The sequence below is a fragment of the Aotus nancymaae genome, unplaced genomic scaffold (assembly GCF_030222135.1).
Source record: "Aotus nancymaae isolate 86718 unplaced genomic scaffold, 86718_ANA_hifiasm-v0.15.2.pri h1tg000062l, whole genome shotgun sequence".
Lineage (NCBI taxonomy): Eukaryota > Metazoa > Chordata > Mammalia > Primates > Aotidae > Aotus > Aotus nancymaae.
In genome coordinates, this window is record NW_026988476.1 from 1928679 (window position 1) to 1956585 (window position 27907).

At 39.1% G+C, this 27907-nt stretch overlaps 1 protein-coding gene across 2 annotated transcripts in view; it reads left to right on the forward strand.

Moving 5' to 3' along the window:
• NUBPL (NUBP iron-sulfur cluster assembly factor, mitochondrial) overlaps positions 1-27907 on the forward strand; it is a 282020-nt gene that overhangs the window by 32961 nt on the left and 221152 nt on the right. For both annotated transcript variants that reach the window (XM_012468600.3, XM_064365771.1), the window contains one exon: positions 12169-12259. In XM_012468600.3, the coding sequence (XP_012324023.1) occupies positions 12169-12259 (91 nt within the window). The remainder of the gene's footprint in view (positions 1-12168; positions 12260-27907) is intronic.

Here is a 27907-nt window from a genome sequence, read left to right on the forward strand (position 1 = left end):
AGGGAATCTCCATAACTACCTACTCTTCTACGTTCTGGTTATATAGTAGTGAACAAAGCATACAAAAATTCTTACCCTCGTGGGATTTATATTCTAGTAGGGGAGACAGTAAACAATAGGTAAATACATTGGCACTCTCTATCTGCTGGTTTTGTATCAGTGGATTCAACCAACTATGGATCAATAATATTTTTAAAAACTCAATAAATAATACAACAACAAAAAGTAATACAAATAAAAATACAGTATGATAACCCTTTGTGTAAAACTTATATTGTATGGTATAAGTAATCTAGAGATGATTTAGAGTATGTGGGAGGATGTGTACAGGTTTTCTGCAAATATTAGGCCATTGTGCATATGAGTCTGAGAATTTTGGTATGGGGGTGGAGGTGTTCTGGAAGCAATCCCCTGCAGATACCTAGAGACAAATGTATATAGTATGTTGAATACTAATATAGATACTGAGAAGAAAAAAGCGGGATGGGGAATAGGAAATGCATAATGTTGTGGTAAGGGAGTTGCAATTTTAGATAGAGTGGTCAATGAATGCCTTACTATATGGTTATATTTAAATCAAGACTTGAAGGAAGTAAGGAAAAGACCAGGTGGATATCTGGGGGAGCAGGATTTCTGGCTGAAGGAATAGCAACTGCAAAACTCCTATTTCTGGGGTGTTCCTTGTGTGTCTGAGAAGCTGCAAGAGGGTAATATGTATGGAGTGGATTAGAAAAGGGGAGTAGGAGATGAGATGAAAGAGGTATGGTAAGTCGCTGGTGATTGTTGAGTGGTTAGGTTTCTTGATACATTTTAGAGACTTGGGATCCTAGGCCCAGGAATGTCATTATCTCTGAGCCTTAGTTTATCACTGAAAATTAGAAGACTAAGATGATCTCTTAGGTTTCTTCCTACTCTAAAATAGAGTCTTTAATTTGAAATTGATTATTGACTAGGTGTGGTGGGTCACACCTGTAATCCCAGCACTTTGGGAGGTTGAGGCAGGAGGATGGCTTGAGCCCCAGAGTTTGAGACCAGCTGGGGCAACATGGTAAGACTCTGTCCCTACAAAAAAAAAAAAAAAAAAAAAAAATAGTTGGGCATGGTGGCTGGTACCTGTAGTCCTAGTTACTCAAGACACTGAGGTGGGAGTATTGTTGCTTGAGCCAGGGAGGTCAAGGCCCCAATTGCACTACTGCACTCTAGTGTGGGCGACAGAACAAGACCCTGTCTGAAAAAAAAACCCAAAACTAAATATGTCAGTTATCTTCCATTTCTACTTTGTACCTCTTTTGAGAGCAATTATTAATAGTTTATCATTTGGGATTCTTCTGTACTTTTCATGAGCTCCTCTCAGGTTGTGTTCCAACCAGCCAGATGATTTTTTTTCTTTTATACTGCTTTTGTTTCTCTTTTTTCCTGATTGAACTTGAAGATTTAGACAGTCCTTTGATAAACAGTAGGAAATTGTTCTCTTATTACCTTGTTAACCATTAGCTCTTCTGACAATCAGATTTTTATTTAATCTTAGCTAATAGAATTTGGAAACATATATTTTTCTCTACTAAGAGATTGAAATTCTTGTGATTGGCAGCTTGACTTAAAGCTAGGCAGAAAGAGAAGAAAGGCTTGAATAATTTCTAAATTGAATTAAGTACCAACTGCGAGTCCAAGGTTAAATTGAATAAAATATACAGGGAATCACAGGAGTCTTAGCTGGGTACTTCTATAGAAGTACAACTTTTTGGTAGGTCTTAAAGGAATGTTTATTTAGAAATAACTGGATGGGAGCATTCTAAGATGTTGTTTTGATGGGTTCTATTAGCAGAAGACATAGATAAAAAGGAACATGTCATGAAGCTTTACAGTCTTATTTAGTATAAATTCTGTTGAAAGAACAAAGCAGTATCAAAACTGTGGTTCATGCCTTTGAAATCCAACACAAAAAAATAGGATGTGTAGGCTCTCAAATTGCAGCTTTCATGCAGTAATGAAACAGTATAATCACTCTTGAATAATTCTGCCACCTTTTACAACTTCCACAGGGTGTTATAAATTATAAACAAATCCAAAAAACTAATTGTTATCTTGGAGTTTGATCTATCTTATTTTATGTCATCTGCTAGGTTTTGAGATCTGTAGGAGAGTCAGAAAAAGAGTATATTGTTAGATACCAACATAGTAGGTTAAGTTTATGGTGACATTAAAGATGACAATCACACTTTGTAATAGTAAGTTTACAGTGATTTTTGCTAGTAGTAATTTTTTTTTAATCTGTTGTGTATTTGGTAGCTTTTGTAGTGAATATTCTTTCGAGTCTGACTGAAATTGAAGAAAATCCTAATTGGAGCTTTCTTGACTAAATATAATTATTATAGGAGGGATAAGTTGGAAAGGATTCATAAAACTTAGCTAGTTAGACACCCAGCTGCATATATTTATTTATAGGCTTTTACCTTGCTCATTTATTTTCCTGGCAGTATAAAACTGGAAATTTAAAGTGGAAGACTATTTACATACTTAAAATAGGAGCCTATTTAAAAATAATGGAGTAAATTGTGAAAAACAAATGAAGTTTATTTGGCATCTTTTGAACATGACTGAATTCTAGACTTGAAAAATCTGTTTGAATTTATTTTTGTGTCAATGGTAACTGTACTGGTCCAGTAGCTGTGCCAATTCTAAGTATAATATGTTTTAATTAATGTGTGCTTTGGTGTTTCTGTTAATGGACACTGACTTTATTCATGATAAATAAAATCTAAGCAAGACATCCTAATTCAGTTCCAGTAAAATAGTCTGAAAAGTATGGTTTTTTATTTTTAAAAGCTAGCCAATTAAGGATGAGAAAGTAAATCTTTACTGAGATAGCTTCTCTGACGCTGAAAGAGTTGACTGGCCTGCCTGCTCTTGGCTCTAATAAAATTTAATTGTTGGATGATTGAATAACTTCATCATGAAAAACTACTCTCTAAATTGAATATTGACTAACTATGACATGTGGACCAAATCCTGCTGGTTTTCATAAAGTTTTATTGGAACACAGCCATGTTAATTTATTTACATATTATTTATGGCTGCCTTGATGCTACAATGGTAATGTTGAGTAGTTGCCACAGAGGTCATATGATCCTCAAGGTCTAAAACATTTACTCTTGGCCCTTTAAGAAAAGGTGTGCTCTATATCTAAGTTTTTGGAGTTAGATTCTGTTAAAGTTCTGCTGGAGGTTTATGAGGATAGTATTTTCATGTTTAATTTCCCATTCTTCATTTTAAGAAATAATACTTTAAAATAAATGGTTATTTTGAGTGTAAGTTTCTGGCTTTCTCATTCATGAGTGTGGACAATACCACCGTGCAGTATTGCTGTGAGGGTAAGTGAGAAAAAATGTAAATAAAATGCTTAGCTAAGTGCCTGGCACCCAGAAGGAATTCAAGCAATGGGGAGTTGCAATCAGGGAAAGTCTTGGTGTCTGGGTGATTTAAGATGGTATGTTTTGATAGGTTCTAATTTGTCCATAGGGCTGGCAGTGGAGGGCTAGTTTATCCAGCATCTTAATATAACTTTGCTGACTAATGTCCTTTTATTCTGTTATTTCTCCCTCCTTTCATCCCTTTGCCCCAATCTCTCTTTCTCTTTGCTCTCTTTCTCTTTTCCTCCTGATCTTTATATTTTCCTCCCTTTGTTTCCTTTTTGATATATGCAAGCATTGGGACTAAATTTAGGTCAGTCTCTTAGAGTATGCAGAGAACCTAATATGTAGAATATTGTCAGTTACTGTTATTTCTATTCTCTAGGAAGCAGAAGAACTCTAAAATCTTACAATTTTCTCCTTCTCTTAATTTTTACATAATGTATAAATGGTTGCCATCTAGGTATGTGTAAAATCTACTCTTACCATAGTAAATGTTAGGGGAGATCTTCAGTTTTTTTGAACCATTGTGTCAAGAGTTCATCTTTGGAGAGATCCAAGATGGCCGCTTAGGAGGAACTCGGGAATGCAGCTCCGAGAGAAAGCACAGAGGGTGAGTGGACGCCGTATTTCCAGACTGATTTTTACTGCCCACAGACCAGGAGATTCACACGCAGAGAAGCCACACGGGTCGCCAGCGCCGCTGGCGCCGCTGGCTTGAACGGCGCAGCCGCTGGGCCGGCACCCTGAGGCAACGGCTCACTGTACAAAGTGAGAGAGTCTGAGTCCCCTATAAGCCAGCAAGGGGAGCTGAAACGGGGAGCCAGGCCAGTGCCACAAATCTCAGAGCCGCGGCTTTAGCCAACGCAGCGGCTCCGGAGGCAGATCAGATGAGACGGTGTCCCCTCTTACCCAGCAAGAAGACCTGAAACACAACTGAAACCGGGACAGTCCAGCTCTGTGGAGGAGGGGCGTTCTCCATAGGCACCCTGCTGTTCCCAGGGCAATCTAACAAGGCAATCCGCCACTACAGAGACTCCGTCACTACAGGGGCAGGCCAACATCGCGGAAGCAGTTCTAACTACACCCAGAAGTTCACACGGAAGCTGGGTGGAGCCCACAGCAGCTTAGCGAAGCCTCTGCAAACTGAGTGTGACTAGGTTGCCACCTTGTGGGCAGGGAAAACAGCAACCGCACAGGGGAACATCATAAAACCGTAACTCCCTGGGACAGAACACCTGGGGGGAAGAGCAGGGGGTTTATGAGTTCTGCCACAGCAGACTTAAAATTACCAAAATCAGAAAGACAACAACTACAAAGTCAACAGGTGGATAAATCCACAAAGATGGGAAGAAACCAGCGCAAAAAGGATGAAAACACCCAAAACCAGAACACTTCTCCTCCTACAAGGGATCACAACTCCTCACCAGCAAGGGAACAAGACTGGATGGAGAATGAGTGTGATGAAATGACAGAATCAGCTTTCAGAAAGTGGATAATAAGAAACTTCCATGAGCTAAAAGAACATGTTCTAACACAATGCAAAGAAACTAAGAACCTTGAAAAAAGACTTGACGAAATGCTAACAAGAATGGACAACTTAGAGAGGAATATGAGCGAATTGATGGAGCTGAAAAACACAACACGAGAACTTCGTGAAGCATGCACAAGTTTCAACAGCCGAATTGACCAAGCAGAAGAAAGGATATCAGAGGTCGAAGATCAACTCAATGAAATAAAACGAGAAGGCAAGATTAGAGAAAACAGGGTAAAAAGGAATGAACAAAGTCAACAAGAAATATGGGACTATGTGAAAAGACCTAATCTACGTTTGATAGGTGTACCTGAATGTGACGAAGAGAATGCATCCAAGCTGGAAAATACTCTTCAGGATATTATCCAGGAAAACTTCCCCAACCTAATAAGGCAGGCCAAGATTCAAGTCCAGGAAATACAGAGAACACCACAAAGATACTCCTCTAGAAGAGCAGCCCCAAGACACATAATCATCAGATTCACCAGGGTTGAAATGAAGGAGAAAATACTAAGGGCAGCCAGAGAGAAAGGTCGGGTTACCCACAAAGGGAAGCCCATCAGACTCACTGCAGATCTCTCAGCAGAAACCCTACAGGCCAGAAGAGAGTGGGGGCCGATATTCAACATCCTTAAGGAAAAGAACTTTCAACCCAGAATTTCGTATCCAGCCAAACTAAGCTTCATAAGTGAAGGAAAAATAAAATCCTTTGTGAACAAGCAAGAACTCAGAGAGTTCACCACCACCAGACCAGCTCTACAAGAGCTCCTGAAGGAGGCACTACACATAGAAAAGAACAACCAGTACCAGCCACTCCAAAAACACACGAAAAGGTAAAGAGCACCAACACAATGAAGAATCTGCATCAACCAAAGGGCAAAACAGCCACCTAGCACCAAAATGACAGGATCGAATTCACACATAACAATATTAACCCTAAATGTAAACGGACTAAATGCCCCAATCAAAAGACACAGACTGGCAAATTGGATAAAAAGCCAAAACCCATCAGTGTGCTGTATCCAGGAAACCCACCTCACATGCAAGGATACACAAAGGCTCAAAATAAAGGGATGGAGGAAGATTTACCAAGCAAATGGAGAGCAAAAAAAAGCAGGAGTTGCAATTCTCATCTCTGATAAAATAGACTTTAAAGCAACAAAGATCAAAAGAGACAAAGAAGGACATTACATAATGGTAAAAGGATCAATGCAGCAAGAAGAGCTAACGATCCTAAATATATATGCACCTAATACAGGAGCACCCAGATACATAAGGCAAGTTCTTAAAGACTTACAAAGAGACTTAGACTCCCACACAATAATAGTGGGAGACTTCAACACACCATTGTCAATATTAGACAGATCAACGAGACAGAAAATTAACAAGGATATCCAGGACTTGAACTCAGACCTGGAACAAGCAAACCTAATAGACATTTACAGAACTCTCCAGCCCAAATCCACAGAATATACATTCTTCTCAGCACCACATCACACCTACTCTAAAATTGACCACATAATTGGAAGTAAATCACTCCTCAGCAAATGCAAAAGAACGGAAACCATAACAAACAGTCTCTCAGACCACAGTGCAATCAAGTTAGAACTCAGAATTCAGAAACCAACCCAGAACCGCACAGCCTCATGGAAAATGAACAACTTTCTCCTGAATGTTGACTGGATAAACAATGAAATGAAGGCAGAAATAAAGACGTTCTTCGAAACCAACGAGAATGAAGACACCACATACCAGAATCTCTGGGACACATTTAAAGCAGTCTCTAGAGGAAAATATATAGCAATAAGTGCCCACATGAGAAGAAAGGAGAGATCTAAAATTGACACCCTATCGTCAAAATTGAAAGAGCTAGAGGAGCAAGATCAAAAAAACTCAAAACCTAGCAGAAGACAAGAAATAACTAAGATCAAAGCAGAATTGAAGGAGATAGAGACACGAAAAACCCTTCAAAAAATCAATAAATCCAGGAGCTGGTTTTTTGAAAAGATCAACAAAATAGACAGACCACTAGCCAGACTAATAAAAAAGAAAAGAGAGAATAATCAAATAGATGCAATAAAAAATGACAAAGGGGATATCACCACAGATTCCACAGAAATTCAAACCATCATCAGAGATTATTACAAACAACTCTATGCACATAAATTAGAAAACCTGGAGGAAATGGATAAATTCCTGGACAGCTGCCTCCTCCCAAGCCTAAACCAGGAAGAAGCCGAAACCCTGAATAGACCAATAACAAGGTCTGAAGTCGAGGCAGCAATTAAGAGCCTACCACCCAAAAAAAGCCCAGGTCCAGATGGGTTCACAGCCGAATTCTACCAGACATACAAAGAGGAACTGATACCATTCATACTGAAACTATTCCAAATAATCCAAAAAGAGGGAATCCTTCCCAAATCATTATATGAGACCAACATCATCCTAATACCAAAACCTGGCAGAGACTCAACAAGAAAAGAAAACTACAGGCCAATATCCATGATGAACATAGATGCAAAAATCTTCAATAAAATAATGGCAAGCCGATTACAACAGCACATCAAAAAGCTTATCCACCATGATCAAGTAGGATTCATCCCGGGGATGCAAGGCTGGTTCAATATACGCAAGTCTATAAATGTAATTCACCACATAAACAGAACCAAAGACAAAAACCACATGATTATCTCAATCGATGCAGAGAAGGCCTTCGACAAAATTCAACAGCCCTTTATGCTAAAAACCCTCAATAAACTAGGTATCGATGGAACGTATCTCAAAATAATAAAAGCTATTTATGACAAACCGACAGCCAATATCATACTGAACGGGCAAAAACTGGAAGCATTCCCTTTGAAATCTGGCACTAGACAAGGATGCCCTCTCTCACCACTCCTATTCAATATAGTACTGGAAGTTCTAGCCAGAGCAATCAGGCAAGAAAAAGAAATAAAGGGTATTCAATTAGGAAAGGAGGAAGTCAAATTGTCTCTATTTGCAGACGACATGATTGTATATCTAGAAGACCCCCTCATCTCAGCCCAAAAGCTCCTGAAACTGATAAGCAACTTCAGCAAAGTCTCAGGATACAAAATCAATGTGCAAAAATCACAAGCATTCCTATACACCAATAACAGACTTAAAGAGAGCCAAATCAAGAACGAACTGCCATTCACAATTGCTACAAAGAGAATAAAATACCTAGGAATACAACTAACAAGGAATGTAAAGGACCTCTTCAAGGAGAACTACAAATCACTGCTCAACGAAATAAGAGAGGACACAAACAGATGGAGAAACATTCCATGTTCATGGTTAGGAAGAATTAATATCGTGAAAATGGCCATACTGCCCAAAGTAATATACAGATTCAATGCTATCCCCATCAAGCTACCAATGACCTTCTTCACAGAACTGGAAAAAACCACCTTAAACTTCATATGGAACCAAAAGAGAGCCCGCATAGCCAAGTCAATTCTAAGCAAAAAGAACAAAGCAGGAGGCATCACACTACCAGACATCAAACTCTACTACAAGGCTACAGTAATCAAAACAGCATGGTACTGGTACCAAAACAGAGATATAGACCAATGGAACAGAACAGAGGTGTCGGAGGCAACACAACATATCTACAACCACCCGATCTTTGACAAACCTGATAAAAACAAGCAATGGGGAAAGGATTCCCTGTTCAATAAGTGGTGTTGGGAAAACTGGCTAACCATATGCAGAAAGCAGAAACTGGACCCCTTCCTGACACCTTACACTAAAATTGACTCCAGATGGATTAAAGACTTAAACATAAGACCTAACACCATAAAATCACTAGAAGGAAACCTAGGCAAAACCATTCAGGACATAGGCGTAGGCAAGGACTTCATGACCAAAACACCAAAAGCATTGGCAACAAAAGCCAAAATAGACAAATGGGACCTAATCAAACTCCACAGCTTCTGCACAGCAAAAGAAACAGTCAATAGAGTGAATCGGCAACCAACAGAATGGGAAAAAATTTTTGCAGCCTACCCATCTGACAAAGGGCTGATATCCAGAATTTACAACGAGCTAAAACAGATTTACAAGAAAAAAACAAACAAGCCCATTCAAAAGTGGGCGAAGGATATGAACAGATACTTTACAAAAGAAGACATACATGAGGCCAACAAGCATATGAAAAAATGCTCATCATCACTGGCCATTAGAGAAATGCAAATCAAAACTACATTGAGATACCATCTCACACCAGTTAGAATGGCAATCATTAAAAAATCTGGAGACAACAGATGCTGGAGAGGATGTGGAGAAATAGGAACACTTTTACACTGTTGATGGGAGTGTAAATTAGTTCAACCATTGTGGAAAACAGTGTGGCGATTCCTCAAGGACCTAGAAATAGAAATTCCATTTGACCCAGCAATCCCATTACTGGGCATATATCCAAAGGATTATAAATCGTTCTACTTTAAGGACACATGCACACGAATGTTCATAGCAGCACAGTTTACAATATCAAAGACCTGGAACCAACCCAAATGCCCATCGATGATAGACTGGACAGGAAAAATGTGGCACATATACACCATGGAATATTATGCAGCCATTAAAAACGATGAGTTCGCGTCCTTTGTAGGGACATGGATGAACCTGGAAACCATCATTCTCAGCAAACTGACACAAGAACACAAAATCAAACACCACATGTTCTCACTCATAGGCGGGTGTTGAACAAGGAGAACATATGGACACAGGGAGGGGAGCACTATACATGGGGGTCTGTTGTGGGGAAGTGGGGGGGACAGCGGGGGGGTGGGGAATTGGGGAGGGATAGCATGGGGAGAAATGCCAGATATGGGTGAAGGGGAGGAAGGCAGCAAATCACACTGCCACGTATGCACCTATGCAACAACCTTGCATGTTTTTCACATGTACCCCAAAACCTAAAATGCAATAAATAAAAAAAAAAAAAAAAAAAAAAAAAAAAAAAAAAGAGTTCATCTTTAGGCAAGCTTGGTTTTCTTCTAGAAGCAGGACAGATGATAGATCTTTCCTAGCATTTTGAAGGAAACTTGAAAATCTAGTGATGATAAAATTGGCCCTAGCAATCTTATATTAGTTAGAACACTTACTTATGTTCTTGTTTCATGGAAACATAAACTTAAAAAGCTGTTATTTTACTTGACAGGTATTGTTAGAAGATCAATTTGAAACTTAGGACCTAACCCCCTTCATGCTGTTGTAAAACCAGCATTGATATAAATAAGAACAAGGAAAGATAATCTTAAAATAGCTTTTGTTTTTATTGATATTTATTATTATTTTCTGGTAGTTTTTAGTTCTTGAAGGTATCACAAAAATACAGAAAAGAGATAAAATTCTGGGAAGATAGTTATATCATTAGCAGAATTTTATATGATAGTAACAATTAGCCATATTTCTAAAGGATTTAGGGCCCCTTATTTGAAAATCTTTTTGTCCATAGTAATTGTTTTAGTTTAACTAAATTCTTCTGTTCGTGGTTTAAAAAATATATTTAAATTGGTCAAATTTCTCATTGACTGTTCCTCCCTTCTTAAAGCTAATACCTAAATGCATTAAACTTAAATTTTATATACCACCATTCTATTAAAAATCAAGTATCCTTCCTATTTTCTCATTTATTTTATATAAAGCTGAGATTTTCACGGAGGCATATATTAATCTCATTATTTCCTCTGAGGACACTGAGAGACACAGAAGAGAGAGCGACACACACACACACACACACACACACGTATCTGTATACATACATACATACACACACATATATATATATATATATATATTTTTTTTTTTTTTTTTCTTTTGAGACAGAGTCTTGCTCTGTCACCAGGCGCCAGGCTGGAGTTCAGTGGCGCAATCTCGGCTCACTGCAGCCTCCGCCTCCTGGGTTCAAGCAATGCTCCTACCTCAGCTTCCCGAGTAGCTGGGACTACAGGCACGCGCCACCACGCTCAGCCAATTTCTGTGTTTTTGTAGAGATGGGGTTTCACCATGTTGGCCAGGATGGTTTCGTTTCTTGACCTTGTGATCCGCTCATCTCGGCCTCCCAAAGTTCTGGGATTACACATATATATATTTTTTAAACTACAGTTTTAGTCAGCATAAAGTTGGGAACACAAATGTTAGATTTATTTTATTTTGTATATTCATCGGAACCAGATAACAATATTTAAAAAGTAATTTTCTTTTTGTCTAGAAATAGGTAACATGGAAGATGAGCGATTGCTTCAGTTTTTCAAAAAATTTTGTTGAGGGGTTAAGAGTTTTATTCTGCCAGGATATGAGGAGAGTAGTAGGAAAGTTGTAAGACTTGATGAAACATAACTCTAAGACATATTGTGTTACTGTTTACTTATAGATAAACAAAACCAATAACAGATTTATTTCATCTATCAAAAGAGAAAGAAGAGAGGGGAAGAAGAAAAAAAGAGACATATTTTTGAATAGTGAATTTTGTTTTCCTTTCCTTGGCTAAGCTGCTGATTAATTGACAGCCAGCGAATAGACCAGACAAGGCATCCTGTCCTTCAGCAGCTGGATGCATCATCAAAGAAAACAGTTTTAGTTGTTTCTGAATCCTCTAACGTTGAGTATTTAATTGTGACTTGCATGTAAGAGGTTGTCTCTGTGTTAGGTGTGCCAGTATCCTTGTTGGCGCTTCCATCTCATTTATCCCAGATCTGCATTAGAATTTCTCACTTGCTTTATTATAGCCTTGTTTTCTTTGATCTTTTTTTTATTTTGTCTTCTTTGGTGTGTTAGACAGGCATTCCAAAAGTTAATGCTTTGTCTTTCTGGGGTTTTGCTTGCCATCACAAATCATTATCTTGAAATTGTTTGCATATAATTTGTTCTCAAACTTATGTTCAGATCAAAAAGGTCTTAGTCTGCTTGAGACTATATGAGAGACCTGAACTACAGTATTAAAGCTTATAGGGTAGATTTCTCTAGTCAGTTATTTAGATGATACTAGTAAATCAGTAAAGACTCTAAGCAATTTATGCTCTTTTATTTAACTGTTGCTTTGAAAGTTTAGGTTATGATTTGGAATATTTTGCCAGTTTTATTTTCTATACTTGGGTTACTGTTGCTATATACTTCATCTTTGAGAAGAGTGGGAACAATCTTATGATAAAGTGTTTTTGTTTTGCTTTTTATTTTTATTTATTTATTTATTTACAGTCCAAGGCCATTGGTTTGCTAGATGTGGATGTGTATGGACCTTCAATTCCAAAGATGATGAATCTGAAAGGAAATCCGGAATTATCACAGAGTGAGTAAAGAAGAGATAAATATTATTATAACAGTTGCATTTTTATTTAGTACTTACTGGGTGCCAGACATTATGCCAGATACAATGAATATTTTATACACAATGTAGTATAGGTCCTCACTTAAGTTAGTAGATTCTTGGAAACTGTGACTTTAGGTGAAATAGGTAAGTTAATTGATATAAATAAGAGTTAAGTTCCTATGGCATATTTCTGGTCACAAAACTTCACCAAACTGCTGAATAAAGACTCAAAACACTTCTAATATTAAACAATGAAATAAATGTGCGCTACAAATACATTTAAGAAAGATTAATAAAAATAAGATAATTATTTACACAATTTTTAGTGAAAGCAGTCATAGTGGTGGTGGGTGAAATTGAGGAATAGGTGTTTGCAAAGTGAAATTTGTAAGTAGTATCTCCTACCACTATGCGGTTCAGCAGTAACCAATATGGCAGATCATTGAGCCCTTTCTTACTGCATCATTTATTGTGCATTGTATGATTATCGTATACTTTACTACTTTTTTTTTTTTTTGAGACAGAATCTCACTCTGCTGCCCAGGCTAGAGTGCAGTGATGTGATCTTGGCTCACTGCAACCTCTGCCTCCCAGGTTCAAGTGATTATCCTGCCTCAGCCTCCCGAGTAGCTGGGAGCACACCACCACATCCAGCTAATTTTTGTATTTTTAGTAGAGACGGGGTTTCACCATGTTGGTCAGGTTGGTCTGGAACTCCTGACCTCAAGTGATCCATCCGCTTCGGCCTCCCAAAGTGCTGGGATTACAGGTGTGAGCCACCACACCTGGCCCACTAATTTTTATTTGGCAATCATTTGTATCCGTTCATTTTCCAACCCACTTATTCTGGTTCAGGGTTGGGGGTGGCTGGAGCTATCCTGGCAGCTTAGGGCACAAGGCAGGAATCAACCCTGGACAGGAGGCCATTCCATTGCAGGGTGCACTCACATACCCACATTCATTCAGACTGGGACCATATAGACACGGCAGTTCATCTAGTGTGCATAGCTTTGGGTTGTGGAAAGAAACCAGAGAACCCAAGGAATACCCATGCAGACCTGGGGAGATCATGCAAACTCCACAGAAGACTGTGGCCATGGCTGGAAATTGATTTTTTTTCTTTATTAATGTTACAACAAAATGATGTTGAAAGAAAACAATTTTATTGGAGGATCTGCTGTATATTGATTCAGAAAGCAGACATGGAAGACTATAGTTTCAGGAATCAATTCTGTAATTCACTACTAGAGAGGTTTCTCTGAACATGTAGAGTACTGAATTTTAATAAAATAAAAAAGTATATATGTAAAAAGAAATCAGACAAGGTACTAGTCATCTGGGTTTGAATCTCAGCTCCATCCATTTACTATGGCTTGAGTAAATTGTTTAATCTCTTTGTGCCTCAGACCCCCATATGTAAAATAGTTATAACTACTGTGAGGATTAATATAAATATAATGCATTTAGCAGACTTCCTGGCACATAGTAAGTGATCAAAAATGATAGATCATCATTATTGTCTCTTTACATTAAATGCGTGGACATATGGATTTATTTGAATAGAAAATATATTTGTGTTTAGAAGAGATGAAAATTATTTTCTCTAATCAGATTTCTTGGTCAGATTTGTTTTAAGGTGTTATAAAAGCTCCCCAAACATTATTTTCTTTCCCCAGCCTCTTTACTAGAAAGAAGTAATTTTTTAATACTTCTTTAATATTTACTGCTCTTGTTATTGGATTTTAAGCATAAAGCTATCAAAAGCTTTAAAAACAAGGAAATGTTATTATCAAAAAACGAATTGGCTTGGCTCGGTGGTTCACATGGCTGTAATCCCAGCACTTTGGGAGACTGAGGTGGGAGGATTGTTTGAGCCCAGGAGTTCAAGACCAGCCTGGGCAACATATTAAGACAAAAATAAAAAAACTGGGCATGGTGGCTCACACCTGTATCCCCTGCTACTCAGGGGGCTGTGGTAAGAGGATCACTTAAGCCCAGGAAGTCAAGGCTGCAGTGAGCCATGACTGCACCACTGTACTCCAGCCTGGACTACAAAGCAAGATCCTGTCTCACACACACACACAAAAGTGAGAAAACAAAAAAGGAATTGGAAAAACTAATAATTTTTTAAAAGAATGGTTTTATGGGCTGGGCGCGGTGGCTCAAGCCTGTAATCCCAGCACTTTGGGAGGCCAAGGCGGGTGGACCACGAGGTCAAGAGATCGAGACCATCCTGGCCAACATGGTGAAACCCCGTCTCTACTAAAAATACAAAAATTAGCTGGGCGTGGTGACATGCGCCTGTAGTCCCAGCTACTCGGGAGGCTGAGGCAGGAGAATTACTTGGACCCGGCAGGCGGAGGTTGCAGTGAGCCGAGATTGTATCACTGCACTCTAGCCTAGCGCCTGGTGACAGAGTGAGACTCTGTCTCAAAGAAAAAAAAAAAAAGAATGGTTTTATGGGAAATTGGTTTATTGATTTGTAATTATGAGTATAAAATTGAATAATTTTTTGCTTCTTATTGGGCTTTCTATTTTCCATTGTTCTAGACAAAAATTACTATATTTACTACTGGGTATTTATTTGATTGTCTCTGTAGGTAATAGAAGTATTATTTTCTTATTACTAAAAGTTAATTTGGCATTGTTTATATCATTTAAGGTGCTTTTGTTTGTGTTTAGTTGTTGGAGCCAATTTGCATAATTCTTTATGAGACAGTAAACATTCTCCCCAGTGATGTTAAAATTGATCCTAGCAGTAGTATATTGCAAGCATCCACTTTTGTTTCATGAAACATAAACTTAAAAAGTTGTTATTTTAGTTTCTGTTTTCTTAACTTTTTTAGTGGAACACATTCTTAGTTTGCGAATATATGACATGAGCCAAGAAGGAGTAATGAGATTTGTATACTTTAAATTATAGATTCATTATAATTTGTCTCTTGATTAAAGTTATATGAAAACAAATACATGCAGAACATGAAGAATGGCAAAATGGAGCCCTCAGTGTCATTCTTTTCTTAAGTAGTCTGCTTGGTATATGCCAACATAAATACTCGACGTGAACTTTAATTTCTTTCTTCTTGTTTTACTGAAGCTGTAATCTTAAATTTGATGTTTGCAAAGTGGCTGCCAGTAAATAGGCTTTCTGGCAAAGATGAGGTACCAGAAATCTTGGAAAGGCTGAAAAAAAAAAAACCCACTTGTTGACAAGCTGATCTTAAGTCCTCCAAGAAAAAAACTGAAGGATTAAAGTGTTCACTTAAAAGAATGTGGAATCTTTAAAACCCAACTTATAAATTACTTTTGAATCTTAAAAAAACCTTCCACCATTCCACTAGTTGGCATCATTTTGACATTTCTACATTTTATCATGTTAATTTATCCTATTCTACTCTCTATTATAGAAAACACAATGCAATACAAAATTACCTAATTAACAATAAAGAAAAACTATGAAAGACTTGTTTTCAGTAGTTCAGGTTTTGGGGAGTTAGACCAGTGAACTGAATCCCACCTTTATAGGTGTTCCTCTGTTCTTAGACTAAGCTGGACAGCCTTGCAAGCAATGGGACTTCAGAATTGCCTTTCTCTTTATGATTTAAATAGCTGTATGACAATGTAGTTTTTGACAGTGTGTTCATTTTAAAACGATGTGTTACAGTTGGCAGATCAAACATTTATCCACATTCTATTCATTCCTTTTTTTGGGAGGTTGGGGGGAGTCGTAGAAAAACAACACTTTTTGCAATTAAGACATTTTAGCCTTCATTACCAAGAGAAATTTTCTGTTCAATTTTAAAAGAGTAATTAAAGAAGATTTTAAGTTTATAATAGTTTTGGGTTTCTCAGGCCGAGAATGTTTCTGTCAGCTTAAAATGACAATGGTGATTTTTCTATGTTATGCAAAATTATGGTAATGGAAAATTTAGCCAGTTTGTAGAAAGGACATTATGCAGAAATATCAACAAGCTGACATGATGACTGAAGATGACTGGTTACTTTGGGAAGCTAGTGGGATTTAGAATAAAACCTAAGTGTCCGTGGAGAAACTAGCATCTAAACATGAATATAACCTTTTCTTAAAAAAGAACAAATACCACTTTTTTCCTCCATTTTAACTTTCTAAATAATGTCACATTCAAATTTCATATTATAGTATAGCCAAATTATAGTCCTAGAAATTATTTAAGGTTTTCAGTTGAAATGGCAAATGAATATTAAATGGTCATTGCACAAGAGAGAGACGTGTTGCTGCATTTCACCAAAGTAATATTCTTTTTGTGACGATGTTCAGAATTTTCAGTAAGTTTTCTAAAGTGACTCCTATAAGTAGAAATATCTGCTTTGTTTCATAGTTTTTTTAATGAAAAATCACTTTCAGAATACATTTCAGAATGAATTTATTACAACTTAGTTTTACTTAAGAGTCTTTAAATGCACTGAGCTAATAAAGTAGGAAAATTTTAAGACCTGCGGAGAGAGTTTACTGAAATTGATATGTCAGGTATTTTATTGAGGATGACACAGTGCTTATTAGAGATTTTGAGTAGGATCCACTTGTCTTTTCTATTGTGCGATAGTAATTTTACACTCATGGCAGGATTTTCTGCTCTATGTGTTTGAAGTTAGTAAGCTTTTTTCAGGTTTAAGAATGAATGTGTATGCTGGCTTATAAGATAGAAGTGTGGAAAATCAGCTGGGGCAAATGACTTTTTATAATCTCTGATAAAAACTGCGAAGAAGGAACTAATATTCCTTCTTCTTCTTTTTTTTTTGAGACAGAGTGGTACTCTGTTGCCTAGGCTGGAGTACATTGGTGCCATTATAGCTCACTGGAACCTAAAACTCTGGGCTCGAGCTATCCTCCCACCTCAGCCTCCCAAGACTACAGGCATGTGCCACCATGCTGGCTAATTTTTAATTTTTTGTAGAGATGGGGTCTTGCTGTGTTGTCCAGGCTGGTCTTGAACTCCTGGACTCAAGCAGTCCTCCTGCTTTGGCCTCCTAAAGTGCTGCAATTACAGGGGTGAGCTACCGTACCTGGCCCAGGACTGAGATTTCTTTTCTTTTTTTTTTTTTTTTTGAGACAGAGTTTTGCTTTTGTTACCCAGGCTGGAGTGCAATGGCTCGATCTCGGCTCACTGCAACCTCCGCCTCCTGGGTTCAAGCAATTCTCCTGCCTCAGCCTCCTAGGACTGAGATTTCTTAAAGGTAATTTAAGTGCTTAAAGAATGAGAGTAAACTCTAGTCATTCCTGAAGTCACTCTGTTGTTTCCTTCCAGAGAAGAGATCTAGGGGTGTTGCTAAAGTTGTTAACATGTAAGATCACATTCCTATCCAAAGCATGGAGGTCCCAAAGGGTGTAACAGCTATTTGCTGCATGACTTGTGGGTGTTAGTCCACCAGGCTAGGGTGGTTCTGGAGACACTCACCAAATATTTGCAATTTTAAGATGGCTAGTACAGTAGCCTCATGAGCCACAGAGGGCAGGGCATACTGTTGGCTCCTCTTTGGGGTATCACAGATATGTGGACTGCAGGAGGCTCCCTCAGCTGGGCTTAATGCCTCTGAGGACTGCAGGAGACCACAGTGGTGAGGTCTGTAGGTGTCCAGGGTTTTGATGGGGGTTAGTGGGATATTCTTGGTTACCTCCTCACTATAGGGCAAAATTCCTCCTGATTCCCAGCTGATCCTGGTTGAGGGGATAGGGTTGTGGAGGTGGTGTATCCAAATGTAGTTATTTCTTTGTTGTTCTGGCTGTCGTTATGAGGAGGATGAGTGCCAGGGGCTTCTAGTCAGCAATCTTGCTGATATCACTCTATCTTGTTCTTTAAAAGGCAATTATTATAGAACTGGAAGAAAAGAGAATAGTGATATTTCATTAGGAAACTTGACTATTAACCTCTAATTTTCAGTTTAGAAACTTAACTAGCCAGCGGGCACGGTGGCTTACTCCTGTAATCCTAGCACTTTGGGAGGCTGAGATGGGCAGATTGCCTGAACTCAGGAGTTCAAGACCAGCCTGGGCAACACAGTGAAACCCCATCTCTACTAAAATACAAAAAAAAAAAAAAATTACCTGGGTGTGGTGGTGTGCACTGGTAGTCCTAGCTACTTGGGAGGCTGAGGCAGGAGAATCTCTTGAACCCGAGAGGTGGAGGTTGCAGTGAGCCAAGATCATGTCACTGAATGCCAGCCTGGGCAACAGAGCGAGACAAAAAAAAAAAAAAAAAAAGAAAGAAACTTAACTAGCCTAGCAATTGTAATAAAATTGTATTATCCCTTTTCATCTCATGAAAAGTGATAGAATTAAAAATTGTTAATGTTATAGTTACCAGTATTACTGTGTAACATGATTGAAATTACAAAGCCCTGCATAATCTGGTCCCTTTTACTGCCTCCTTCTATAGCCTCCATTCCAATAAGCTTGCCATGTACTCTGTGAACACCAGTCACAGTGGCCTGTTTATGCAACATGTCAACCTCTGTGCTGTCTCAGGATCTTCACATATTTTATTTTCTCTACCTGAAATGCCTTTCACCTCTACTGTCCTCTGTCCCCCACAAGAGATCTCAGTTTTAAAGTTTCTTCTTTCATGAGGCTTTTTCTGAGTCCTCAGTCTTCATACTGTAGTTGTAAGAATGGAATTTTTGTGTTATGATCTGTTTAATTTTTTTTTTTTTTTTTTTTTTTTTTTTAGAAAGAAAGAGAAAGAGAAAGGGGGAGAGAGAACAGGAGTCTTGCTCTATTGCCCAGGCTGGAATGCAATCTAATACTAGGTATTAAAAACCTCTTTTATGCCGATAATTGTGCTTAACAGCAGAGACAGGAAGGAATAAGGGAAGAAAATAACAAACAAACAGCCAACCAATATTTCATTTAAGTCTGTGAAATGCTATGCAAATGCTGAAGAATAATTTACTTCCAATTATGTGGGCACTTTCAAAATAGGTGTAATGTGATACTGAGGAAAATGTATGTTCTGTGGACCTGGGGTGAAGAATTCTATAAATATTCACTGAGTTTACTTGTTCCAGGTCTGAGTTCAAATCATAGATGTCCCTGTTAATTTTCTCTCTCGTTGATCTGTTGAATATTAACAATGTGGTGTCAAAGTCTCCTGCTATTATTGTGCGGGAGTCCAGGTCTCTTTATAAGTCATTAAGAACTTGTCTTATGTATCTAGGTGTTCCTATATTGGGTGCATATATATTTATGATCATTGACTCCTGTTGTTGCATTGATCCTTTTACCATTATGTAATGTCCTTCTTTGTTTCTTTTAGTCTTTGTTACTATTAAAGTCTATTTTGTCAGAGACGAAAGTTATAACTCCTGGTTTTTTTTTTTTTTTGCTCTCCATTTGATTGGTAAGTCTTCCACTAACTCTTTGTTTTGAGTCTTTGTGTGCTTATGAGATGGATCTGGATACAGCATATCGATGGGTTTTGACTTTTATTCAATTTGCCTATCTGTGTCTTTGATTGGGGCATTTAATCCATTTAAATTTAGGATTAATATTGATATTTGTGAGTTTAATATTGTCATTTAATACTAGCTGGCTATTTTGCCCATTAGTTGATATAGATTTTTCATTATGGAGATACTCTTTACCTTTTGGTGAGTTTTTAGGATGACTGATACTGGTTGTTCCAGCACTCAGGATTTCATCACCACCAAGCTTCTTTCAGAAGCTCTTGTAAAGCAGGCCTGGTGGTGATGAAATCCTGAGTGCTTGCTTGTTCGTGAAAAATTTTATTTTTCCTTCATTTATGAAGCTTAATTTGGCTGGATATAAGATTCTGGGTTGAAAATTCTTTTCTTTGAGGATATTGAATATTGACCCCCACTCTCTTCCAGTTTGTAGGGTTTCAGCTGAGCGATCTGCTGTGATTACGATAGGCTTCCCTTTATGGGTAACCTGACCTTTCTCTCTAGCTGCCCTTAGAATTTTCTCCTTTATTTCAACCCTGGTGAATCTATAATGATTATGTGTCTTGGAGTTGCTCTACTTGAGGAATATCTTTGTGGTGTTCTCTGTATTACCTGGAGTTGAGTATTATCCTGCCTTACTAGGTTAGGAAAGTTTTCCTGAATAATATCCTGAAGAATATTTTCCAGCTTGGATTCATTCTCTTCATGACATTCAGGTACACCTATCAAATGTAAATTAGGTCTTTTCACATAGTCCCATATTTCTTGGAGACTTTGCTCATTCCTTTTTGCTCTTTCTTCTCTAATCTTGTCTTCTTGTTTCATTTCATTAAGTTGATCTTCGACCTCTGATATCCTTTCTTCTGCTTGATCAATTCAACCGTTAAAACCTGTGCATATTTTGCGGAATTCTCGTATTATATTCTTCAGTTCCATTAAGTCACTTATATTGCTCTCTAGATTGTCTATTCTTGTTAGGATTTTATCAAACCTTTTTTCAAGGTTCTTAGTTTCTTTACATTGGGCTAAAACATGTTCTTTTAGCTCACAGAAGTTTCTTATTATCCACTTTCTGAAGCCTAGTTCTGTTATTGGAATGCACTTGTTCTCCATCAGGCCTTGTTCCCTTGTTGATGAGGAACTGTGATCCCCTGTAGAGGGAGAGGCATTCTGATTTTGGGTATTCTCAGCCTTTTTACCCTGGTTTCTTCCCATCATTGTAAATTTATCCACCTGTCATCTTTGTAATTACCGACTTTCAAATTAGGTCTCTGAGTGGACGTCCAACTTGTTGATTCCCAGCGCTGGAATCTGAGCAACCCACTGCACTGGCTAAAACAGCAGCATTAAGATTCGTGGTGCTTTTCTGTCTGGGAATCTCCGGTCTGGCTTCCTTCTTGAGTCCCTTTTTCAATCAGCTAAATAGGTGACTCTGCCTTCCCGGAGCTCCAAACTTCAACCAAAAGGGGACCCAGTCCCATTTACTCTGCGCCAAGAACTACCACGCCGAGGCGCTGGCAAAACCACTGTGCCAGCCACAAGAGTCACTCTGGCGACCTGTGGGGCTCCTCTGCTAGGAATCTCCTGGTCCGTGAGCAACAAAAATTCGTCTGAAAGTGTGGCATCCTCTCATTCTCTGCGCTTTCACTGGGAGCTACAATCCTGAGCTGCTAGTAGTCGGCCATCTTGGATCTCTCTCCTCTGTTTAAATTTTTTATGTCACTTACTAAACTATGCAATGTCCATATAGCAGAGGCTTTTTTTGCTTGGTTTGTTTCTTTAATACTCAGTGTACAGTATATGTACAATAATTCTTAGTTGAGTAAATAGTTCACTCTTGCTAAATTTATGTTATCTTAGCTGCATAATTACTTTTTTGCTTTGTTATCTTAGAGAACTTAATTTGCAAACATATTTATTTTCCTGAATAATAAAGGCAGCTTTAAGCCATTATATTAGTGGTTAATCTTTGTGACATATCTGAGTGGCTATCTTGTACTGCTCCCCCCGCCCTTCATTCTTAAAAATAAAAGGAAGAAAGAAAATAATCTATATAATGAATAATTTGACTTTGGGGAATTATGCTATATGGATGAAATGATTTCTCAGATTGTTTCAGTATGATAGGACAGTGCCAGTCTTGTTTTTTAGCTTTGAGATATTCAGCATTGCTCTACTTACTTAAAAGAGGTAGAATCTTTTGGGACCTGAATTTGAGCCATCATGAAAGGGTCACTGTTCAGAATCGCAGCTCTGGGATAGGTCAGTATACACCATGATTCTTTCCTCAGACCATCCTCATTGTCAACCTGAAATGGTATGTGGTTACTAATGCAAAGACCTCATTTGAGACTATTTATTATGAAGATTGATGTTTGTAATAGGTTAGGCGAAGTAGTGAATGAAGAAGCAGTAAAGTTTTGATTTTATTCTTCTGCCTCCAAGGTCTTTCAATTAAGGAAAAGAAAGCAGAAATAGTAGCTTGCAGTTTAATGAGCTCTGGGAATCTCTCTTGCAGTATAAAACCACAAACTTCTTTTGAGGGGTGGAGTGGCTTAAGCTGGCTTCCCCAGAAAACAGAGCCCTATGTACTACTAATTTAGTAGGGAGTGAGAAACTATAGTGAAGAAGGAAAGGAGGGAGAGCCAATATAAAGATGTGTCACCAAAGTGGCTGTCACTAAATGTCACAGATCACTTGACTGCATGGGGCTATATAATCTCCAGGTCCTATACATGATACAGTCTGTTGGAGAGAAGAAGGAAAGACTTATCTAATGGTATCCATCTTCCATTAGCCAAAGGCACACCTCCAGAGATATTAACTTGCCTACATTTCCAAGTTGTGCATAGTTGTCCCTTGGTATCTATGGGAGATTGGTTCCAGGATCCTCCTTGTATACCAAAATCCTTGGATGTTCAAGTTCCATACATAAAATGGTATAGTATTTGCATATAACTTATGCACATCCTCCTACGTAGTTTAAATCACTTGTAGATTACTTATAATACCTAATACAATGCTGTGTGTATAGTGGTTATACTGTATTGTTTAGGTAATAATGACAAGAAAAAAGTCTGTACATGTTCAGTACAGATCCATCCTTTTTTTATTCTTTTGAGTACTTTCCATCTGCAGTTGGTTGAATCCATGGATTAGCACCCATGGACACAGAGGGCCAACTGTATGTGTGAGTGCCCAGCAAGGTCCCATGATATCTGGTGATATCCCAAACTTTGGTGTCAACATGGAAGCTTTTGATGAGAGGTAAGAGACACACAATATATAGGCCTGAAGCAAGGTGCTGTCATGTAGTCCCCTCTGTTCAGTTGAGAGCCCATGTAGAGCTGGTAGCCATAGTGGTGGCTGGGATGAGAGACAAATGAGACAAAGATGGTCTAGAGTGATGCATGTGTGGCTTTTGATGCATAGGGATGAGGGTGGAAAGCTTGACTCTTCCATAACACAGATAGCTCTTTCAATGATTCCTGCCCCTATTGACTGATACTAGGATATGATGGCAAGTGTATTAGTCTGTTATCACAATGGTCTAAAGAACTATCTGAGACTGAGTAATTTATTAAGAAAAGAGGTTTAATTGACTCACAGTTCTACATGGCTGGGGCAGCCTCAGGAAACTTATAATCATGGTGAAAGGATAAGTGGAAGCAAAGACTTTATTCACATGGTGGCAGGGAAGAGAGAGAGAGGGAAGAGGGAAGCACCACCCACTTATCAAACAACCAGATCTTGTGAGAACTCTATCATGAGAACAGCAAGGGGGATGTTTGCTTCCGCTACTCAATCACTTCCCTCCAGGCCACTCCCCCAACACCTGGGGATTAATTACAATTTAACATGAAATTTGGGTGGGGACACAGAGCCAAATCATATCAGCAATAAATCAAGAAAGTACAGGATTCTTCCCAAAGTTTGATATCCTGAATTCTTAACAGAATATAGAATGACTCCCCTAATCTAGTAAACTAATACATTTTACTATTTCATTTCTCAAGGGAGGGCATGCCTCAATATTAGAATAATATTTAGAAATCCAGTTTCAAAGTTGCCTTCACAAGGTGGAATAAGATGTTGGAATAGAAGGCACCACTGATTGTCTGTCCCCACAAAGACACCAATTTAACAACCATCTATACATAAAAACACCTTTATGAGAGCCAAAAATCCAGCGAGCCCTCATAGTACCTGGTTTTAACTCAGTATCTATGAAAGATGTGCTGAAGAGGTGGAAAGGGCAATCTTGAATTGCTGATGTGGCCTCTACCCCACCCGCCTGGTGGTGGTGGCATGGTGCGGAGAGTGTTTCTGTGTGCTGAGGGAGGGAGAGCACAGCAATTGTGAGGCATTGAACTCAGTGCTGTCTTGTTAGAGCAGAAAGAAAAATCAGACCAAATTTAGTTGATGCCTGTCCATGGAGGGAGCATTTAAACCAGCCCTAGCCAGAGGGGAATTGCTGATCCCAGCAGTTGGAACTTGAGTTCCTGCAAATGTCACCACTGTGGGCTAAAGTGCTCTGGGTATCTAAGTAAACTTGAAAGGCAGTCTAGGCCACAAGGACTGCAACTCTTAGGTGAGTACTAGGGCAGAACTGGGCCAGAGACAGTGGGCTGGGGTCACAAGACCTACTGAGGCACCAGCTGTGACTAAGGTAGTGCTGGCATCACCCCTCCCTTTACTCCAAGCTGCAAAGCTCATGGATCTAAAAGAGACATCTTCCTTCTGCTTGAGGAGAGGAGAGGGAAGAGTGGGGAGGACTTTGTTTTGCATCTTGGATACCAGCTCAACCACAGTCGGATAGAGTATTTATCAGAGCATGAGACCCCCGATCCAGGCCCTAGCTCTTGGATGGCATTTCTAGACACACTCTAGGCCAGAAGGGAACCTGCTGCCTTGAAGGGAAGGATCCACTGCTGGCATTCAATTAGCACCTGCTAATTGAAGAGCCCTTGGGCCCTGAATAGCCAGTTGATACCCAGGTACTACATTGAGGGCCTTGAGTGAGCCTCTGAGACGTGCTGGCTTTAGGTGAGACTCAGCACATTCCCAACTATGTTGAAAAAAAAGCAAAACTCCATCTGCTTGGAAAAAAAAAAAAAAGGGAAAAGTAAAGGGGACTTCATCTTGCACCTTAGGTACCAGCTTGGCCACAGGGGCGTAGAGCACCAAGCAGGCTCTTGTGGTCCTCACTTCTAGGAGTTGACTCTTGGATGGCATTTCTGGACCTGCCCTGAAGGATGAATTCTAGGCCAGTCAAGATTCACCTCAAGGTGACTGAAGAGCCCTTGGTTCTTAAGGGAACATTGGTTGTGGTCTGGCAGTAATCCCTGTGGCCTGAGGTGGCAGTGGCTATGAGGTGAGGCTCCCTGCCTTTGGAAAGAGGAGAGAAGAGTGGGAAGGACTGCATCTTGTGGTTTGCGTGCAAGCTTAGCTGCAGTAAAGTAGAACATCAGGTAGACTTCTGAGGTTTTTGATTCTAGTCCCTGACTCCCAGACAGCACCTCTGGACCCATCCAGGGCCTAAGGGAACTCACCAGCCCAAAGGGAAGGACACTGGCATGACTTGCTTTGTCACCTACTGATTGTAGAGTCTGAAGGCCTTGAGTGAACAGGCAGTAGCCAGGGAGTAGTTATAGCAGGCCTTGGGCAAGACCCAGTGCTGTGCTGGCTCCAGGTCTGAACCAGCAGAGGCATAGTTGTCGTGGCCACAGGGGTGCTTTTGTCACTCCACCCCCAGGTTTAGGTGGCTCAGAACAGAGAGAGAGAGAGAGAGAGAAAGAGAGAGAGAGAGACTCTATTTGGGAGAAAGAAGTAAGAGAAGCGAACAAGAGTCTCTGCCTAATTCAGAGAATTCTCCCAGACCTTGTCCAAGGCCATCAAGGCAGTACTCTAAAGTCTGCAAGAACCACAGCATTACTGATTTTGGGGTGCTCCCTAATGCAGATATAGCTTAGGTCACAATTCCCAAGTCCTTTTGAATATCTGAAAAGCCTACTCAAGAAGCATGGGTATAAACAAGCCCAGACAGTGAAGACTGCAATAAACACTTAACTCTTCAATGCCCAGACACCTAAACACTAGCATCAACATGGTCTAGGAAAACATGACCTCACCAAATGAACTAAAAATAATACACCAGGGACCAGTCCTGGTATGCGACCTTACACACAAAGAATTCAAAATAGCTGTGTTGAGGAAACTCAAAGAAAGTCAAGATAACACATAGAAAAAATTCAGAATTCTATCAGATAAATTCTATCAGATAGCAGAGAGATTGAAATAATTAAAAAGATTCAAGCTGAAATTCTTGAGCTGAAAAATTCAGTTGGCATGCTGAAGAATGCATCAGAGTCTTTTAGTAGCAGAATTGATCAAACAGAAGAATTAGTGAGAAGACAGGCTATTTGAAAATATACAGTCAGAAGAGACAAAATAAAAAAGAATAAAAAAAATGAAGCACAACAACAGGATCTAGGAAATAGCCTCAAAAGGGTAAATCTAAGGGTTATTGGCCTTAAAAAGGTGGAAGAGCTAGAGGTAGAAAGTTCGTTCAGAGGATAATAACAGATCACTTCCCAAATCTGGAGAAATATATCAATATCCAAAAGTACAGTAAAGTTATAAAACATGAAACAGATTGAACCCAAAGAAAACTACCTCCAGGTGGCTGGGCGTGGTAGCTCATGCCTATAATCTCAGCATGGAGGCTGAAGTGGGTGGATCACAAGGTCAGGAGATCAAGATGATCCTGGCCAACGTGGTGAAACCCCATCTCTACTAAAAATACAAAAATCAGCTGAGCATGGTGGTGTGTGCTTGTAATCTCAGCTACTCAGGAAGCTGAGGCAGAAGAATCACTTGAACCAAGGTGTTAGAGGTTGCAGTGAACTGAGATCATGCCACTGCACTCCAGCCTGGATGACAGAGTGAGACTCTGTCTCAAAAGAAAAGAGAAGAGAAGAGAAAAGAGAAGAGAAGAGAAGAATAGAAGAGACGAGAAGAGAAAAAAGAAACTCCCAAAGATTAAGGATAAAGAAACAATCCTAAAAGCAGCCAGAGAAAAGAAATAAATAACATGCAGTACCTCTGGTGGGAGACTTTTCAATGGAAACCTTACAGGCCAAGAGAGAATGGTATGACATATTTAAAGTGCTGAAGGAAAACACTTTTATCCTAAAATAGTATAGCTGGTGAAAGTATCTTTCAAGCAACAAGAAGAAATAAAGACTCTCCCAGACAAACAAAAGCTGAGGGATTTTTAATATCAGACTTGAACTACAGGAGAAGTTAAATGGAATACGTCATCAGAAAGAAAAGGACATAGCCTGAGCGTTTTGGCTCATGCCTCAGCACTTTGGGAGCCTGAGGTGGGTGGATCACGAGGTCAGGAGTTCGAGACCAGCCTAGCCAACATGGTGAAACCCTGTCTCTACTAAACATACAAAAATTAGCCAGGTGTGGTGGTATGTGCCTGTAGTCCCAGCTACTTGGGAGGCTGAGTCAGGAGACTCATTTGAACCCAGGAGGCAGAGGTTGCAGTGAGCTGAGATCATGCCAAAGCACTCCAGCCTGGGTGACAGAGTGAGACTGAAAAAAAAAAAAAAAAGAAAAAGCAAGAAAGAGAAAGAAAGACAAAAGGACATTAATGTGCAGTAAGCAATCACCTGAAAGTATAAAACTCACTCATAATAGTAAGTATATATTGAAAAAAAAAGAATATTATAGCATTGTAACTATGATGTGTATATCTACTCTGATCCTAAGTAGAAAGACTTAGAATCTAATGCTGCCACTGATCTGACAGGAGGCAGAGCTCAGGCAGTAAAGCTCCTTTGCCTGCTGCTCACCTCCTGCTGTGTAGCCCAGTTCCTAACAGATCATGGGCTGGTACTGGTTTGTGACCTGAGGGTTGGGGACCCCTGAGTTATAAGACAGAATTGCAAGCCTCATGGTAACCTCAAACCAAAAAATATTCAATGAATACACAGCAAATAAAAAGCAAGAAACTAAATTATGTCTCTAGAGAAAATCAGCTTCACTTAAGGAAGGGAAGAAGGAAAGAAGAAAACACCACCAAACAACCAGAAAACAAGTAACAATATGGCAGGAGTAAGTCCTTACTTCTCAGTAATAACATTGAATGTAAATGGACTGAACTCTCCAATCAAAAGA